Here is a 19,618-nt window from a genome sequence, read left to right as displayed (position 1 = left end):
AACAGGATGTTTCCTTTGTCCAGATGTTCCAAGGCCATCCTGCCCAGCTTCAGAAGAAGCTCCCTGTCAGCCTCCGTCAGCTCCTGTGGACCCGTCTCAGGGCCTTCATGGTACTTGAGCTTCTTCCTGTGTGTCTGAACCAGCACAAAGACAATTTCTGTGTTTTTGGTGTCTGTTTACAAGACAACGGCACTTGGAGACACTGAAAACACAACTTTTTGAAAATGGGAGAAAGTAGAAGACAACAACAATGCTGACCTCCAGAGTGTCATGGCTCTCAGTCCTTATTCTCCTGAGACTTGGTAGTTTTAGTCGAGTTGCTGGATTTTCAGTTCAACTTCATCTTCTGTCCCCATGAATGACCGTGTTCTCCCACTGTGACAGAATATTGTTCTCTCCGTGCATTTGTGTAACAAAATCATCAACTATAGTGGCCCAGTGTGCTAACTACAGTTTAATGTTTCTAAATGGACACAGTTTTCAAGACGCTGCCTTATCAGAGTGGAAAAGATGTGTTTTCATATGAAGCGTCGTTGTGTAGCCTGGATTTCAGCCTGCTTCAATTTACTGTGAATTTCACACAAAGAAACTCAATGTACTTCACAGGGCCAGCAGTGCATTTTCAATCAAAAAAGAGCTGCAGAATAAGAGAATAGTACCCAGAGAGATTTTTATTTAAAAAGACATTAAACAGTACATCTGTTCAGCATTTTAACATCGGAACTGTTTATGAATGTTTTTGCATCAAAGTTAAACTTTTCATACCTAAAATACACTTATAAGGAATAAAGATGTTTGTTGTGATAAAATAATTGTGTTTTATTTATTTATTTATTTATTTATTTATTTATTTTGCAAGGCCAAATTTTCTGTGTCACATTGTCTGTTTCTTGCCATCACTACACAGGTGAACAGGAGTGCAGAGACATTAAGAAAAAACTCACTGACTCATTTCTTGAACCAGAAATTATATTCTCCAAACTCTAAGATCTTTGTGAACAGTCTTCCAGTTCAGCTTAACACCATGGTTCACTTACAAAACCTCATATCTGTCCAAAAACTGTTCGCTCTTGTTTCAAAACTACATTTCTCATACAAACGATCATTGTCCCCAGAATGCATTGTCTCTTTGGCATTGTGTGAACACTGGAAGTTAAACTGTTTAGATGTGTTGTCATTACAGCAGAGGACCATTGAAAGGTCCCTCATGTCCATCTCTCAGTCCTTCTGTGACAATGACTGTGTTTGATATTTTGTTGTGTAACTAACAGAAAACAATTATATACAAAAAGAGAAAAAGGGAGATTTTACTGTAAAAAGTAAAATACTCCAAGGTTTCACTTCATGTATCGCAGTAATACTGCTGGGGAAATTATTATTTTTATTCACACACAAAGTATTTTCCCCAGTAGGTGGCGCACTAACACTATCAGATGAACTCAGAGCAGGTTTTCAGACTCCAATCTGCTGGGAGCATTGCCCCCTCGCGCAGACTGCCTCGCCCCCTCAGTCAAAATATAGTATTTCATTAAGAAAAAAAGTTTATGTGCTTTAAAAACAACAGTAAACTCCACTGGCTTGGTCAAATCAATATGAAGTGTTGTGCTGTTCAAAATTAAAAAAAAGAGGAGACTCCAGCTCTACTAAAGGTGAGAGCTGGTTAACTTATCACTTGTTTTGTCGCTCTTTGTGCTTTTTAGCAATGTGGTTAATGATCACACGTTGTTGAACATGGCAGAACAGCGCTTCTGATCTGTGGATTCTGTTTTTCTGTTGCCCCCCCTCTGTGTGTGTGTGTGTGTGTGTGTGTGTGTGTGTGTGTGTGTGTGTGTGGGTGTGTGTGTGTGTGAAGTTGCCACCACCAACTTTCTATTTCTCTGTCAAAGTCTCCAGAAATGACTGTTGTGTTTGACACAATATAAATGAAGCTGAATTGAAACTGAAACAAATTGAAAGATCAGGAGGAGAAATCAGAGACTCTCTCTGGTCCTCAAGCAGGTTTTCTCACTGGTGTCTGATCCTGAAGAGGACAGACCTTCTTCAGCCCCTCTTGGATTTGTGTTGCTCTCGTCTTCTTTCTTTCTGTCTTGTGATGATGCCTTCAGAACAGCTCGCCTGATTATTTTCAGAAAACATCCAGCAGCAGCCATGAACAGAAGCAGAATTAGGCTCAGGACAACTGCTGCTGTGATGAAGAGTTTACGCCAATAAACCTCAGCACAGTGTGACTCCTGCAGAAGGAGAGAAGCAACAGATCACACACTGAGTCAGAGCAGTTTCAGTAGATCCTGTAGTCATCAGTCCCTGGTTGATCATTCATCCATCCTTCATTCACTGTTGGCGTACTTTTACACCACTAAAAACACTTCCTCTTTGTTACTCTTAAAGAAATAAAAAAAAACAGAAGTTGTGATCTTCTCCCTGCAGAGATTCAGCTTTAATCAGTCGACTTTAATAAGCTGACATGAAGCACAGCTTCAGCCTGAAACATCCACCAACACACAGCTCTTCCAGGAGGCTGGCTGAATTTCAACATGTTAAAGCTGATAATGGATACTGAACTATTTTACTGTGACACCTTGAGGGCCACCATGCAGAGCTCAAGGGCCACATGTGGCCCCAGTTATAATGACCCCAAGGTCTGGATTAAAAAAATTCTTTACATTTCCACTTTATTCTATTGTGTAAATGACCTCTGAGTTCAACAGTCATTCAATCAGCCAGTGACTCCACAGCGCCCCCTCCAGGCCAGGGGTCTGCAACCTGCGGCTCTGGAGCCTCATGTGGCTCTTTAGTCCCTCTGTAGAGGCTCCATCAAGCTTTCACAGCATGAAACGTGAATAAACATGGAACTTATTCTTATCACAGTTTCACACCACAGTACAATACGAAATAATTCTTGATTAAAAAGGGATTCAAACAAAGGCGGAAGTAAAATTGGGAAAAATAACTAAAAACCACAAGAAGAGGAGAAAAAATGGTAGAAATGTTTGAAAACCCTGAAATGTCTAGAATCTCTAAAACAATTACATTAAACATGATTGCAAAAAAAAAATTGTAAGAGGTAAAATTGTTAAAATAGCTAAAATTTCAACCATGTCAATAGAAAGTGCTTGCGAAGACGAGCAAAATTGTTAAAGTAGGTACAAAAAGATGTTGAATGAAATAAAACACTCACGATGCTGCAGTCAAAACTTCATTAATGCATCATAAGATATTTTGTTTGTGCATTACAAGTACATATGAAACTCCAGAAGCTTCACTAGTCTCGTTTTAAATCTGTAAATATGTTTTGTGGCTCCAGACCAGCTTGATGTGGAGGAAAGTCACAAAAACGACTTCCCCAAAATGACTGGGTGTTACTTAAACATCTCTGTTCTGCGCCATTTGTACAAGTAGTGTGGTTTGAGGTGTGAACTGCACTTCTGCCGGTTTCTGCCACAGTGTCACTGAACCCAGTCTGTGGTCAAGGCGAAACTTCACACATCTCACAGCAGCTGCCTCACAGTTTCCAGCTGCAATTTTCACTTTGAAGCATCCAGCGAAGGCATGTATGCAAGTGGAGAAGACCAAGTTTCTCTATTGCTCTATCACAGCAACCACATCTTGTGAACACTACACACACCTCATTGAAACAGACTACTTAGAGCCCGTCGGCCTCAAGTCACTCCCCCGGCAACCCCTCTGGCCCACGGTCTGACATGATGTGAAAATAAAAGTAAATGGAAACAAGGCTACAGCACGACAACAAGAAACTGAACACAACCACAATAAAAGGAAACACAAATAACCGACACAGAACACATAAACAGGCCCGGAACGACCCCAAACTCAGTCCCGTTTCCCAGGGTGCCTTGCAACACAACACAGTCCACAGGGCAGCGGCCGTCTAAACGCCCCCATAGCGACCCCCGCAGTCGCTACAGGACTTTCATTTTTTTTTTTTTTTTTGCACATACAGTCAAAACAATCTGACCATGTGCAAGGGAGCAGAAAAAGCCAAAAGGCTTGTACAAATGCCACTCCCTCACAAACTCAAAGTGAAAAAAATGCACATGGAAACATGTCATGAAGTCCACCACAAAAAAAATTCGGTGGGGGGGGGGGGGGGGGGGGGAAGGTAAAAACAAACAAACAAACAAACAAACGGAGATCCTACAAAATAAACAGCAAATAAACAAAACAATCTAAAGCAATCCCCATAAAACATGTATACGTCGTCGTGTTTGGATTAGGTCACATATTGTAGAATTAAATTGTTCTTTCAGTTTCTTTTGCAGTTGAACATGGACGACGATGCTTCTAATAAGTCCAGATGCACATTCCACACTGAGGTCCATTAAATCTGAGCGAGAACTGCTCACCATTTCTTCTGTATAAGGGTAAATGCAAACCGCCTGTCTTGTAGCGTCATTATGGAATTGGTTATTAAAGGAATTTGTGACTATGGAGGACTTGTTGATGAGAAGGCTTGTCGACAAACATGAAAGTATCTAGTGATCGCTCGGGCGCCCCTCAAGCGACTCAGAAACAGACATCAACATAGCATTCGATTCTGGCCATATTACTTCAAAGTGGAATAGGAGGGACAACTTATGACATTATAAAGTCAATGTACACACACAACAAGTGTGCCATTGGCACATTTCTTCCCTCAGAGAAGGGGGGTCAGACAGGGATGCAGTGTGAACCCAATTCCTCTTCAACATCTACATCAATGAACTGGCAGAAGCTCTGGAACAGTCTGCAGCACCGGGCGTCGCCCTGCAGACACGGAGGTCAAATGCCTGCTGTTTGCCGATGACCTGGTGCTGCTGTCTCCAACCAGAGAAGGGTTACAAAAACACCTTGATCCTCTGAACAAGTTCTCCCAGACATGGGCCCTGACAGTAAACCAGTTCAAAACAAAAATAATGATATTCCAAAAAGGACCCAGCTCACTGCCCTCCAAACACATTTCTCCTGGACAAAAAGGTCCCAGATCACACTAAAAACTACACATATCTTGGTCTAAACATCAGTCACATCAGAAATTTAAACAAAGCTGTGAACGATCTGAGGGACAAGGCGAGAAGAGCTTTCTATGCCATCAAAAAGAACATCCAATTAAACATCCCAATTCCAATCTGGCTCAAAATTCTGAATTCGGTGATAGAACCACTCTCTCTTTATGGCTGTGAAACCTGGGGTCCAATCGCCAACCAAGATTATACAAAATGGGACAAACACCAAACTGAGACTCTGCATGCAGAACTTTTCAAAACTATTCTTTGCGTTCAACGAAAAACGCCAAACAATGCATGCAGAGCAGAATTAGGACAATACCCTCTAATTATTAAAATCCAGAAGAGAGCTCTGAAACTCTATGAGCACCTTCAGCAGAGTGAGCAGCACTCTCCACTACAAAGCCCCCACCCACAGACGGGCTGGAAACACTCGCCCCCTCAGCCAGCTGCTTCTAGGACTCTGCCCACAAACACAAGCAGAGGCACCGATTATAAAGAAACAGAGAGAGAAATACCTGAACCACTGGACAGAATCCATTCAACACCAGAGCAAACTGGAAACATATTCGGCCCTAAACAGAAAATACACGGTGGCAGAATACCTGAGCTCTGTGACCGACCCACAGCTCAGGTGATCCTGGACCAGGAACAGGCTCAGCGAGCACAACCTGGTCACCAGACAGACCTGGACCCCCCGAGAGGACAGACTGTGCCCCCAATGCAGGGTCAGGTGGAGACCGAGCTGCACTTCCTGACCGCCTGCCCCCTGTACCAGGACCTCAGGGAGAGCTGCTTCCCCCTCTTCACACACACACACACACACACACACACACACACACACACACACACACACACACACGCTCAGTCTTGTATTTCTATCCTTGTGGGGACCGTCCATTGACTTCCATTCATGTCTAGCCCCTAACCCTGACCCACACCACAACAAAGCCTAACCCTAAAGAAATGTTTTTGCACTTTTACTTTTTTCAGTAACAACAATATGGTCAAGAAAACACTGTTTCTCCTACTTAGGACCGGAAAAAGGTCCCCACAAGGCACGTCGTTCCACGTTTTGCTATCCTTGTGGGGACATTTGGCCCCGACAAGGATAGAAATACAAGAACACACACACACACACACACACACACTGACTTTCAGAGCATTTCCTGACATGCTCAAACTGCCAGACCTGCTGGGGAAGTACAGCAGTGAGCAAACACAGCAGCAGGTTTGTGCACGGCTGCGACAGGAAACGGACTGAAAAACTGAAACCTCCATGAACCCGAGGAGGAGGACAGACCGGGACCAGGACCAGGACCAGGACCAAGACCATCTGTGTCCCAGCACAGGGAAGTGGTCCTGCATTTGTATATAAAAATAACACTGTGAACACTTTACAGCCATATTGCACACTGGTTCTTTCAGCATGTAGAAAGTACAAAGAGACAATATATTCTTATTCTTTTCATTCTTATTCTTGTTATGTGGTATTTGCACCGACTTGCACAGTTTTCACTTCAGTGAAGTGTGTTAAACTGTTTCTATTGTGTGCTTTTTTTGTGTGACGCTTTGGCAATGTGAATGTGTGTTTGTCATGCCAATAAAGCTTCTTTTAATTGAATTGAATTGAGAGAGAGAGGGGGGGAGAGAGAGAGAGAGAGAGAGAGAGAGAGAGAGAGAGAGAGAGAGAGAGAATGTCCTCCCTCTGTCTACCTCTCTCCACACATTCCTGGGAGAAAGGGGTGGAGAGAGGCGGAGATTCCTCAGACTGAGGAACTTTGCACCTTATACCAGCGATCATTGACGCGTCTGTCCAGGTCTGGGAAGGTGGTTTCACCTCTGAGGAACTGGAGCATATTGTCTGTTTCAGCTCATGAGGTTGAAAAACAACAGCCAGGAATTAAACCTGGACTTCAAAGACAGTGGAGGATTTGGTCTGCTGTGAGAAAATCTGTTCTGCTCTTCTGTTTCTCTGTATTGCAGGACTGTTTCCTCCACACTACAGAGGAAAGAGAATCCTGAAGAGACACAAAGACCCACAGCAAACCCAACAAAGAGGAATAAACAAATACATTTATTCTCCGATTAATAAACTGTGATGAAAGTGAACATGAACAACTCAAACAAACAGAACAAAAACCAAAAGAAATGTGACAAACACCACCAGCTCACAGCCTTCAACACTTCCTCATTCAGAGAGAGAGCGAGAGAGAGAGGGAGAGAGTACATGGTAATCTCCACCCCCCACCTCTCTTCTTTCTCCTCCTGTCGAGCCGTCTGCCTCTCCACACCTCCCTCTCTCTCTGAGAGGCTGGGAGAGGTGGAGATTCTGAACCTCCACCCAGGTGAAGAGAGGGGCGGTGATTCTCTCTCTCAGAGTGTTATTGTTCAGTCTGTGCTGCTCTGTGACAGACTGCTGAAGAGTCCAGGGTGGATCCTGTCTGTTGGCTCCAGCACCCTGCGACCCTGAAGAGCTGAAGTGGCTCAAGAAAATGAAGGAATGTGTTTATATGTAATTTGGATTATAAATAAATTGGGGATCATTTGCATGTTTATATTTTTGGTTTTAATTTGATTTAAGAAACTGTTTAATATTATAACAGTACGTAAGGGGCAGGGTCATATAGGTTTTACTTCTTCCTGCTCCTTCAGGGACACTGTTCTGGTCAGGGGCGGACTGGGGGGTAAAAGTGGCCCGGGAGACATGGACAGACCAGCCCACTTCATGCGTAGTGTGGCAACCAACCAGCCAGCAACACAAGTTTCATGTTCCTGAGTTCCTCGCTGAAAAAAGAACCAATTTGGACCACAATCGTATAATAATAATTAACCTTAAGCTTTAAGTAGCTTACTGTAAAATAATTGCAGGTATATTATGATTTTATAGCATGTTGGTACAATAGAATTTAGCTTACCTATTTGCCAGTCTGTTAGTGACACCACCTGTCTATACCATGAGTCAACCACTAGAGGGCAACTTAATTACAGCAATAAGTTCATTTCACAAAGTTTGTTTTATTTAAAAATAGATGAACAATATAGATGTAAATATTATTTCTATATATATTATAGATACATAAACTACACAGCAAGCAACTATACAAACAGCTATATACAATCATGTGATAACTTATCCTTTATATAAAATAAAAACTGTGCAGCTATTATACAAACAACTATACACAATAATACAATATAAAAACTTATAGTTAGTTATAAACCTTAACCTTTGTCAGTCAATTGTGTTAAAATGTTCACAACCATCCACAATGTGGATTACAGTCCTCTCCGGGTCCCCTCTGGAACACATGCCGGCCTATATGGGTGAGAGACAAAACATGACATTAGCTATAATAACACATCATCCCGTCCTGAAACCTGGGTTAAAACTAATAGGTCACATTGTAAATGTTAGTTCAAGAGTCTGTAACAATAAGTCATTCACTAATTTAAAGATTGGTAAGTAGCTAAGTCACACGCTAAAAGCAATGTGAATAGAAATATTCCCGGATGTCGGTGGCGGTGGTGACCTTCATATAGTATTGGATAGTGGTGATGATGTAGTTGATGGTTGTTTGATAGGAAAGTGACAAGGGAACCTCTACCTCCTCTTGATCCAGAGTCAGACTGATGGATTTGTTTGGTTTTTTCTATACTGAGAGTGAGTTGTTCCTTGATACAGACATCATATTGTCCAAGTAAAAGAATGATCTCTAAAAAACAGCCTTGATCAATAGTCTCATCATCTAAGGTGTGTGCTGCTTCTGCCTGCTTTCCTCTGTGACTCAAACCCCTTCTGCCGATGAGCTTGATCACATCTATGATGCGCCCCAAAACTTGTCGCCTCGTGTGGACTTGCTGTCTGTGAAGTGACATCTGAGGTCCCATGACAAGGTCCTTAATGGTCTTTTTAGGAGGACCTGAGAAAATATGCCTCGGCACAATTTCTGTGACTGTCACTTCTCTCATGCTCATCGACTCTCAGGTGTATGTGGGTGAAGGTGGTCATGCCAGTGATAAAGGAGCTGCTGTCTCAACATTACCGTAAGCCATGCAAAGAAAGCAGAAGAGTGTTTTGGCTTGTTCATTATATGTCCGCCATTTCCGGTTTGTTCCATCAAACAAAATGGCCTCTGCACTACAGGGCTGTCTGCCTTCTGCTTGCGATGAAAATGGAGGAAGAGGTCTAAGTTTCTGGCTTTGGCCTTGTGAAATAATCAACTGATGGGGGGAACCTGACTTCTTGTCCTTGGCCTTCTGTGTCAGCAGCAGGGACATCAGACTACAAAAATGATTGGCAATGTGAATTGTAAGAGCAGTTTTAGTGGTTTACTGTCAGCAGCATTTGATATTAGTGCATGTGGGTTATGGTTGGGCAAACAAGCATTATTGTCATCAGCCTTACCGTAACAAGTCTGGGATTCACTTCTCTGTCCACATGTGGGTTACATTTAATCTAGATAAGAGATTAATATTATTAATTATGCTAGTTTACCAATCATCATCACGCATCATCCTCGGTAGGTATTTTACATAAAAAAGAAAAAAATTAATAAATTCTGGGATGGTATCATGGAATTATTCTGATAGCGAACTTGTACAGACAAGTAAACAATTCATTAATTTATGGTCATTAAGTATTAGAGTCAATTAATTGAAAAGAACAGGTTAATTTCAACCAGATGACAACTGGCTACAAAGGTGAAAGACCCCATCCCATCATAATTAGCAACAGCACAGCCAGGTTCACATCTACAGGAAATGTCGCTGTGCTGAATTATCTCACTTTAACCAAATTGACATTTTCATCAAAGCATCAACAAGTACCAAACATAACTTACTTGCCGGTCATGAAGGGATTTTCTCTTTTTGTCCCTGAGCTTCTCAGCGCCACCTTTTCGTTTTGTTTTGTTTTGTTTTTCTCCATATTTTGCGCATTCCTGCATCCATCCAAAGTTGCCGTCAGATGTCCGTCTGGGCTGTGTGTGATTGACAGGTGACAGCAGCTGCGGAGTGAGGGAGTGGGTGGGACTTAACCGCCGCAGGGATGAAATGTGATTGGCTATTAGCAGCAATCCCAGGTAAACCAGCCTATGGCATCAGGAGCTGTCCAGCTGACAGCCCCGCCTCCTTGTGGAGCGGACCATAGCGCTGTTGGCGGTGTCGCGTCAGACTTCTTTCTTTTTTCTTCTAGTGGTCCGACCGGCCCACTGAGGCAGCGGCCCACCGGGAAACATCCCGGTGCTCCCGATGGCCAGTCCGCCCTTGACTCCAGTCCACACCGCTGCTGTTATTAAAGCCCTCAGACCGCACGAGCTCCTGAAAGCAAAGCAAGGCTTGTAGCCAGATATCCGCCAATGACTGCAGCGAGAGAGGGAGACGGAGCCTCCGGAGCTTCGGCGAAGCTACATAGCTCCGGAGCGAAGTATCGGAGCTCCGGGGCAAAGTTACGGAGCTCGTGCCGAAGTTACGGAGCTCGTGCCGAAGTTACGGAGCTCCAGGGCGAAGTTACGGAGCTTTGCAGAAGCTACGGAGGCGTGGTTTCCATGCAAACTAAACAATTGGAGGCAGGTCACTGTGAAGCGTCGGTTCATATATAAATAGAGCTCAGCCTCTCTGGTCACACCAACCCTGACTGAACACAGATGATGGCGCTTCGTCTCCTCTCTACACTGATCCTGCTCTCTGCCAGCGGCTCTGTCTGTGGACTGATGATCTCTGAGGTTTTGGGAAACGATGTTAAATTCCCTTTGAGCGCGTCATGTGGAGCAGAGAAGACTCAGCTTCTGTTTATCTCTGCTAGAGATCCGTCCCCCCGGCTGGTAGCGTCTCGGACTGGAGCTCAGGTCTCTCCTGGACCACTTTACACTGACAGACTGAACCACAGCGACTCTCTTCTCCTCCTGAAACACGTGAGGATGAACGACGCCGGACTCTACGAGCTGACATGTAACGACCGTGTAGAGACTCTGATGGAGCTGCAGCTCTTCTTCCCGGTGGAAACGGTCTCTGCTGAGGGGCAAACCGTGGATCTCCCGTGTCATTCCGTTACACTCGGTAGATCCGTGGAGAGTGTGAAGTGGGAGAAGAGCAGCGGACAGGTGGTGCTGGAGGTGGACGGACTCTCTGGAAGCTGGACTCCGGGGGAAGAGTTTCAAGGAAGCCGGCTGTCAGTGTCCAGGGACTGGAAGGAAACAGGGGACTTGTCGCTCCGGATGGAGGTGAAGCAGGAACACGGAGGACTTTTCTTCTGCTCGGTAACAGAAGGCAGAGTGAAGACCTTGAAGGCAGCAGTGAGGCTGACAGTCAGACCGAACATCACGGATCCAGAGAGCAGCGAGACCAGCGAGCAGCCTCAGGTAGGAGCCTCCACTGCTGATGCTGCTTTCTAGGAACTGCTTGGTTTGACATTTTAATCACCATTAATCACTGTGTGACACAGTGTATTTGCCACAAGTTAGTGCACATAAAACATAAAACAGAAATTGAAAAGTATTTAAAAGTTATTATTACACTAGAATTATTTTCAAGTGTGGAATTGTTCTCCTCCTTAATGTCCAATTTAAATCATGTAACTGAGAAAAGCGTTTGAGCGAGCAGCCTCAGGCGGGACGCAAAAAACAAAACTGAACAACAATGTAAATGAGGAAAGCTTTTATAATGCTGATTTTCAGTCAATAGTTCAAATGAACTCAGAGCTATTAAGCTATTTTTCTTCCCAATAATGATTTAAATTTTGACAATATTTAAAGCTGAAACAAAGAGGTGTGTCTGAACCAGACACTGTAGTAATGGGATTAACAGCAGCTTTGGAGTCAATAGGTCGAATAACCTGGGACCTGTCAACTGTGTATTTTTTTAATTAAAAGAAAAAAAACATATACAATCTTTCGTGGAGGCAAACAGTGAATCAATCAAGAAAAGAACATAAGCAAAAACATAAGAATTACAAAGGGGGCGGGGGTCCAAACAATCAAATCAACACAAGTCAACACCAATTAAATGTCACTGGTCTGGGTCTGCAATGTTGAAATCAAATCAAATCAAAGGAAAACGGGACATATCACAGCATGATTTTTGGGAACAGCGCCTGACATCCTTTTTAGAGACAGAAAATAAAGGTTAAACTGTTTTTTGACATAATTAATGGAGGGTTTTTTTTTGTTCTTCCATTTATTACAAAGTAAATTATATTTTCCCAGAAGAATTATACTGATGACAGTGGATAAAGTTGTGTCTGGATACGTTTTGTAATATAAAATGTCAGAGAGGTACAAACTCTAAACATCATTGGTCTTGAGAGAAATCCAGTCTGTAGCATCACCCTAAATGTTTTTGACAGAAGACAGAGAAAAAACATGTTGGAACGATTCATTTGATTCGTCACAGAATGCAGCACAGGGATTAACTTAAATGTATTTTAAGAATTCTCCAACTGGTATGTGAATAATTTTAAAATGTGTTTCTTCACCTGTGGGGGAATTAGCCACTTAAAAAACACTTTTGAGCCTTTTCCAGTTTTGAACGAGTTTCCACGTCAGAAAATTGTGGGTGGATCTGTCTTTCATAAATAATTACAAAAAATGATTGATTTGAGTCTCTCTTTCATAAAACTACTGTTAGATCCAACTGATTTTAATAACTGATTTTAATACGCGCGGTGCAGCCCCGCTGCACCCACCGCCCACTCCGTCGTGGCCCCAGATGTTTTGAGGAAATCGTTCAAATGAAAATTTTATTAAGGCACCCTCATGGCCGAATGCAAGAGGATGTGTTTCTAGCAGTGTAAAAGTGTTTTTTTAGAGTAAAATCCATGGACCATTGATGAATGATCAACCAGGGACTGATGACTGCAGGATCTACTGAAACTGCTCTGACTAAATGTGTGATCTGTTGCTTCTCTCCCTCTGCAGGAGTCACACTGTGCTGAGCTTTATTGGCATAAACTCTTCATCACAGCAGCAGTTGTCCTGAGCCTCATTCTGCTTATGTTCATGGCTGCTGCTGGATGTTTTCTGAAAAGAATCAGGCGAGCTGTTCTGAAGGCGTCGTCACAAGACAGAAAGAAAGAAGACGAGAGCAACACAGATGGAATTCCTCTGAACCCAAGAGAGGCTGAAGAAGGTCTGTCCTCTTCAGGATCAGACACCAAAGAGAAAACCTGCTGGAGGACCAGAGAGAGTCTCTGATTTCTACTCCTGATCTTTCAATTCGTTTCAATTTCAATTCAGCTTCATTTATACTGTGTCAAACACAACAGTCATTTCTAGACACTTTGTCAGAGAAATAGAGAGTGACTGGTGGCAATTACACACACACACACACACACACACACACACACACACTCACACACCTGTAAACTACATTTTCTATTTTTATGAACTTGTAGCAAGTTTTTTTTATCAATTGACAAAAATGTTTTAAATAATGTTTGTATTTCTCCTGATAAATAAGATGGAGAATCACACTGTCTAATAGTGAAATACATCCAAAATACACAAAACTATTGAAATGATTCATAAAGAATAACTTATGACCTGGTATTGTTGATAAACTCTTGTGTCACTGGGAAAATGTTACGATATAAGAGGAGAGTTACAGTTTAAAACTCATGAAGTCCACACCACTCTGAAAGGTTTTTGTGTCTCATATTGTGGTGTAAAAAGATGGAACAAATTCTTTGTGGAGACCAGACATTTGTCAAATGAGTTTCAATTCAAAAAGAGATGTAAAGAGCTGATTCTGGGAGGTTTGGTGATGATATGATGAGGGCCGTTAATTCATGGTTCTGTTTGTACTGAAAGTGATGATGATTATAAAGCTATACTGTTTTGTAAATTAAGATCAGGCAATAATGTGAAGCGGTATGATTGAATAAGAACTTCTTCTTCCTTTTTGGGCATGCGAAAAGCACGGTATGGTGTGGACTTTTCATGTTTCTCAATTTGATGTTTTTTCTATCTTTTTTGGCTGTTCACCTTTTTTATTACATGTTTGAAATAAAGCTTCTCAAACTAAACTATTCACAGTATGTAGAAGAAATTGATTCGGTCCAGACGCTGGCCTTCCCACCACTGAGGTTACAAACTGAGCTGTTTACTTTTTTCTTAATTTTGACATTATTTTACATTAAACAAGATAAAATACACATCTGAAGTCTTTCAGTTTTCTCCCCAGAATATAAGTATTTGAATTACGCTCAAACAGCAAAATTGATCTGAAATGGTTTTGTCTCACACTTTATTATACAGGTGCTGCACAGAGGCCTTCAGGGCCTCAGAGCTCCTTTCTTTCCATCTTCACCTTTAATTTCCAGCGTTTCTCTGTGAATTGACATTTCCTGGCCAGTTGATCAGCAGCAGTACAACATGCCCAGCCCTTTAAACATGACTGAAGATATCAGGAGAAAATCTCATCTGTGAATCAGAGCAGTGTGTGACCAATGAAATGAAGGCACAGCAGCAACAACAGATGAGTTCATCTGACAGTGTTAGTGCGCCACCTACTGGCCTCAGAACAACACTATCCGTGCAGAGCAGCTCCAGGACTGCAGATCTGCTCATGTTCAGAGGAAAGTTGACAGAAACATGAAGGAAATCCTTCCAGACAGAAGTGATGGAGAGAGTCTGAATGGAGGAGTTGAGTGAAGAAGAGGATGAAGTGAAGGAGGACAGATCCAGGAGCAGCTGGAGGAGTCTCGTCCTCCTCTCTCTTTATTGTGTCTGGCTGTGCTTTTCTTGTGATAATGTGCTTCACAGATATCAACAGTGCATTTTAAAATTAAAAAAGAACCTTCAGAATAAGGAAAAAAGATTACCAAGGTAAGAATTTTTATTTGAAAAGACATGAAATTGTACGTCTGTTTAATATTTTAACACAGTAACTGTTGATAAACTGATGGTTTTGCATCAAAGTTAAAAAGTAAAACAAAAACAAACAAAAAAAAACATTTGTCTCAATTAAACTTACAACAAATAACAGTGTGTGTGTTTTGACTAAACAATTCTCTTTTTTTAACTTTACGATGCCAATTCTTCAAAGGAAAGGAAAAGGAAAAGTGCTTTATTTGTCATTATACACTGAATGTCCAACAAAATTCATCCTCTGCATTTAACCCATCAAGGTTCCTTTCTCCATTTCCTGCCATCAGTTCTCAGGTGAACAGCAGGTAACAGACCCACAAACTGAACTCCCAGTCCGTCTGACTGAACTTTACTTCATGGTTCATTTAATGCAAGAAAAAGAGAAACATTCTGGGTTTTTGAATCTTTGTCTGAATCTTCTGTTTGCTGGTCTGGTGAGAACTGTGTGTCCTCCCTCTACCTGTGACCTCTGAACTCTACATAAACAACCTGTCTCACTACCGCCACCTAGTAATACAAAAAAAAAAAAAATAATAATAATAATAAATTTGAAGTACTGCTAAAAATGACTACAGTCTCAACATAAAGCCAATTTTAAAGATAGTTTCTGGTGCAAAATACAGTGAAATGTCCAGAAAACGTCTCCTGAAGCTGCTCTCAGTGTTTTTACTAACTCTCCCTGACAACAGGGCTTTGAGGCTAATGCTAGTTTGCTAGCAGTGAGGCAGCTAGCTTTCATGGCAGCATCTCAGCTCAGGTCTCAGTGTTGCTTTATGTCCGCTGCTCTGAAATGAGTTAAAACGTTGATGTTTTCTTTGAAATTTTGACATTTTTCTTGGTGGTTTGGAGGGTCTAATTGAAGCCTCCAGGGGGCAACTTTTGGGCCACGAGCCTTCTGTTTGACATGCCTGATTTAAAACACCCACATGAGAAAAGAAGAGTCTTGAATGTGGATTTGAAAACACTCACATTTGGAGCTAAATGCTGCTTTAATGTGCTCAGTTTGACCTCTGACCTGAGTGTTTAGCGTTTGGACTGAGAGAGGATTCAAACTGGGGACATTCTGACTGTGAGGTCAAAGTGCTAACCACTAACCAGGAGGAGTGGATGCTGGGAGTGAGAGCAGAGAGTGAGAAGTGGACTGATAGGCCTCACTGCTGGACTGTAGCTCTGAATCAGACCAGCAAGGCACTGTGGGAGTCTCTTCACATGAGGAAAGATCAGGAGGAGAAATCAGAGACTCTCTCTGGTCCTCAAGCAGGTTTTCTCACTGGTGTCTCATCCTGAAGAGGACAGACCTTCTTCAGCCCCTCTTGGGTTCAGAGGAATTCCATTTGTGTTGCTCTCCTGTGACGATGCCGGTGGTGAAGCTCTGCTGCTTCTTCTTTTCAGGAAACATCCGAGAGCCGCAGACAGAGCAGCAGTCACTCCCAAGACAACTGCTGCTATGAAGCAACTGCGCCAATAAACCTCAGCACAGTGTGACTCCTGCAGAGGGAGACAAGCAACAGATCACACATTTAAACCAGCTGGACCAGTTTCAGTAGATCCTGTAGTCACCAGTCCCTGTTTGGTCATGCACTGATGGATTTCACTGTCCTCCTGCTTTTACACCACTAAAAGAACATCCTCTTTGTTACTCTAATTTGACCAAAACCATCTTAATGATCCTCAAGTAGTTGAACAAATGATGCAGCATCATGAAAAACAGAAGTTGTGGTCTTCTCCCAGCACAGGTTCCTCTATTTCAAATCGACATGGAAGCAGACATGAAGCACAGCTTCAGCCTGAGACATCCACCAACACACAGCTCTTCCAGGAGGCTGAATCTGAACATGTTAATGCTGAACAGGATAATGGATAACACTGAACTATTTTACTGTGACACCTCGAGGGCCCACCATGCAGAGTTCAAGGGCCACATGGCCCCCAGTTGTAATGATCCCAAGGTCTGGATTAAAGAAAATGTTTCCGTTTCCACTGTATTCTATTGTGTAAATGACCTCTGAGTTCAACAGTCATTCAATCAGCCAGTGGCTCCACAGCGCCCCCTCCAGGCCAGGGGTCTGCAACCTGCGGCTCTGGAGCCACATGTGGCTCTTTAGTCCCTCTGTCGAGGCTCCATCAAGCTTTCACAACATGAAATGTCAATAAACTTGGAACTTATTTTATTACAGTTTCACACCACAGTACAATACGACATGATTCGTCACTCCTGGCTCAAAAGGGACTCAAACAAAGGTACAAGTAAAATTGGGAAAAATAGCTAAAAACCACAAGAAGAGCAGAAAAAATGGTAGAAATGCTTGAAATACCTGAAATCTCTAGAATGTCTAAAATAATTACATTAAATGTGATTTGAAAAAAATCTTGCAAAATAAGATTATATGGTTAAAAGAGCTACAATTTCACACTTGTTAACAAAAAACTGCTTGAAAAGAGGAACAGAGCTGTTAAAATCAGGTAAAAAATAGGTTGAATGTCATAAAAGGCTCTATATTCTGAACTGTCATTAAAAATTCATAAATGCATCATAACATATTTTGTTCGTGCATCAAAACGATATAAGAAACTTCCCAAGCTTCACGAGTCGCGTTCTAAATATTGAAAAGTGTTTTGTGGCTCCAGATCAGCTTGATTTAGAGGAAAGTCACAAAAATGACTTCCTCACAACGACTGGATTTTACTGTAACTTTTCTGATCCACATGTGATGAGCGCAGCAGTGCTGAGGCGTGAACCCACTTCTGCTCATTTCTCCTCTCAAGTTAAGGTTGATACGTCTTTACATCGTTTCCTGCGCTGTGCGTTTATTTCTGAGTTCATGTTTCAGAATCAGAGCAGTTTCCTGTGCCAGGCCATCAGGCTGTAGCTCTGCCGACAAAGACATTCAGGTTGCGAAAAACTGGAGGACGGAGATAAGCAGACGCTCGGCGCGTGCGATCCGCCCCCGAGATTCACTGCAGTCAAGCCAGCCGGCGCTCTGACAGTCTGGCTGGACCGCAGTCGCGATTCAGAAACAGAAAAAAGGCCAAATAAACTCGAATACTAAATGAAAATATATTAATAAGATAAGTGCTTCTATTTCTAGAAATTATCTGCAATAACCCGTGTGTCTAACATCGAACTAGATTGTATCCGTGTAGAAAAAGCTTTAAACAAGAACAGAAACCTGCTGAACTGTCCAGCAGTGGAGGGTCCTACCTGAGGCTGCTCGCTGGTCTCGCTGCTCTCTGGATCCGTGATGTTCGGTCTGACTGTCAGCCTCACTGCTGCCTTCAAGGTCTTCACTCTGCCTTCTGTTACCGAGCAGAAGAAAAGTCCTCCGTGTTCCTCCTTCACCTCCATCCGGAGCGACAAGTCCCCTGTTTCCTTCCAGTCCCTGGACACTGACAGCCGGCTTCCTTGAAACTCTTCCCCCGGAGTCCAGCTTCCAGAGAGTCCGTCCACCTCCAGCACCACCTGTCCGCTGCTCTTCTCCCACTTCACACTCTCCACGGATCCACCGAGTGTAACGGAATGACACGGGAGATCCACGGTTTGCCCCTCAGCAGAGACCGTTTCCACCGGGAAGAAGAGCTGCAGCTCCATCAGAGTCTCTACACGGTCGTTACATGTCAGCTCGTAGAGTCCGGCGTCGTTCATCCTCACGAGTTTCAGGAGGAGAAGAGAGTCGCTGTGGTTCAGTCTGTCAGTGTAAAGTGGTCCAGGAGAGACCTGAGCTCCAGTCCGAGACGCTACCAGCCGGGGGGGAGAACCTCTCACATGGAGGAACAGACGCTGAGTCTTCTCTGCTCCACATGACGCGCTAAAAGGGAATTTAACATCGTTTCCCAAAACCTCGAGGATCATCAGTCCACAGACAGAGCCGCTGGTAGAGAGCAGGATCAGTGTAGAGAGGAGACGAAGCGCCATCATCTGTGTTCAGTCAGGGTTGGTGTGACCAACCCTGACTGAAGCTTTGAAATACAGCTTTGAAATACAGAGAAAGCAAGTAAAAGATTCTTTTTCCCACAAAAGTCAAAGAAGAATGGAAAGCTAATGGGGAGGTTCGAGGTCCTCCAAGAATTAAGAATCTCGATGCGATTTCCTGCATTATGATGGGTTTTAAATGCTGAAAAAATGTTTTTGACTGAATCTTTTGTTGTCAAAAATGGGTTAAAGCAGTAGAAGCTCTGGCTGAAGCATTCTGCATGAAAACACATCTTGATAAATAAAATTCCTAGCCATGAGGATGCGTTGTTATAATTTTATAGAATTTGCCAACTGTTGAAATGCAAATTACTTAGTATTATTATAAAGGGTGCAGAATGTTTTTTTCCATCAAGTACAAAAGAAAAACAGCACTATTGAAGTCTATCCAGTAGTCTTATTTCAAGACTATTAACTCAGATTTTGCTGTTGAGCTGTGTGTGAACCGAGTCACGATTCACAGATTTCGTGACAGGTAACAAACATCTCAGAGTTTTTATTGGTCCATAGCTGAGATAAGGAGGAGGAGTCGGTTTGTTTTATAGATGCATTGATAGCCATATGTCAACTTTTTTTTTTTACTGGTACAGCATGATATTAATTTATTATTAATTTATGTGACTATTTTTATGGAGTTTAGTCCAAACCTACTGCAATCAGCATGGACTCACTCCAACCATCCACTGACCTCAGAGTCTGCAGTCTGGACTCTGCTGAAGATCAACCAGCTGCTGCACATCTGGATCCTGCAGGTTGTTCAAACGCAAGTCGAGCTCCTT

At 42.7% G+C, this 19,618-nt stretch overlaps 3 protein-coding genes and 1 long non-coding RNA gene across 6 annotated transcripts in view; 1 reads left to right on the top strand and 3 right to left on the bottom strand.

Annotated features, from left to right (window-relative positions):
• LOC115383071 (NACHT, LRR and PYD domains-containing protein 14-like) overlaps nt 1–19,618 on the bottom strand; it is a 51,066-nt gene that overhangs the window by 21,376 nt on the left and 10,072 nt on the right. The window lies entirely within an intron of this gene.
• Nucleotides 665–19,511, bottom strand: LOC115383116 (uncharacterized). 2 transcript variants are annotated; one of them, XM_030085178.1, is made up of 2 exons: nt 18,072–19,511; nt 665–2,231 (listed from the first exon to the last, which is right to left on the bottom strand). In XM_030085178.1, exons 1-2 carry the CDS (start codon nt 18,783–18,785, stop codon nt 1,971–1,973), a joined length of 975 nt encoding a protein of 324 aa, XP_029941038.1. In that variant the 5' UTR covers nt 18,786–19,511; the 3' UTR covers nt 665–1,970. The 2 variants fall into 2 exon arrangements, with proteins under 2 accessions (XP_029941038.1, XP_029941046.1); XM_030085186.1 differs by lacking the exon at nt 665–2,231 and adding an exon at nt 14,826–16,357.
• On the bottom strand, nt 7,647–10,810 carry LOC115383133 (uncharacterized). Its single transcript, XR_003930637.1, has 3 exons — nt 9,848–10,810; nt 9,412–9,462; nt 7,647–8,322 (listed from the first exon to the last, which is right to left on the bottom strand). It is a non-coding gene; the product is annotated as an uncharacterized LOC115383133 (long non-coding RNA).
• On the top strand, nt 9,421–14,135 carry LOC115383103 (uncharacterized). Of its 2 annotated transcripts, XM_030085166.1 has the most exons (3): nt 9,421–10,087; nt 10,201–11,365; nt 12,920–14,135. In XM_030085166.1, exons 2-3 carry the CDS (start codon nt 10,652–10,654, stop codon nt 13,193–13,195), a joined length of 990 nt encoding a protein of 329 aa, XP_029941026.1. In that variant the 5' UTR covers nt 9,421–10,087; nt 10,201–10,651; the 3' UTR covers nt 13,196–14,135. The 2 variants fall into 2 exon arrangements, with proteins under 2 accessions (XP_029941026.1, XP_029941019.1); XM_030085159.1 differs by having other exon boundaries at nt 9,421–11,365.

Source organism: Salarias fasciatus, chromosome 3 (genome assembly GCF_902148845.1).
Source record: "Salarias fasciatus chromosome 3, fSalaFa1.1, whole genome shotgun sequence".
NCBI lineage: Eukaryota > Metazoa > Chordata > Actinopteri > Blenniiformes > Blenniidae > Salarias > Salarias fasciatus.
This window is presented reverse-complemented; position numbering and strand designations above follow the sequence as displayed.

Coding starts and splice junctions, on each gene's coding strand:
- LOC115383116 (XM_030085178.1), bottom strand. CDS start 18,785: ATGATGGCGCTTCGTCTCCTCTCTACACTGATCCTGCTCTCTACCAGC. Junction 2,232..18,071: donor AGACCAGCGAGCAGCCTCAG/GTAGGACCCTCC, acceptor CTCCTTCTGCAG/GAGTCACACTGTGCTGAGGT.
- LOC115383103 (XM_030085166.1), top strand. CDS start 10,652: ATGATGGCGCTTCGTCTCCTCTCTACACTGATCCTGCTCTCTGCCAGC. Junction 11,366..12,919: donor AGACCAGCGAGCAGCCTCAG/GTAGGAGCCTCC, acceptor CTCCCTCTGCAG/GAGTCACACTGTGCTGAGCT.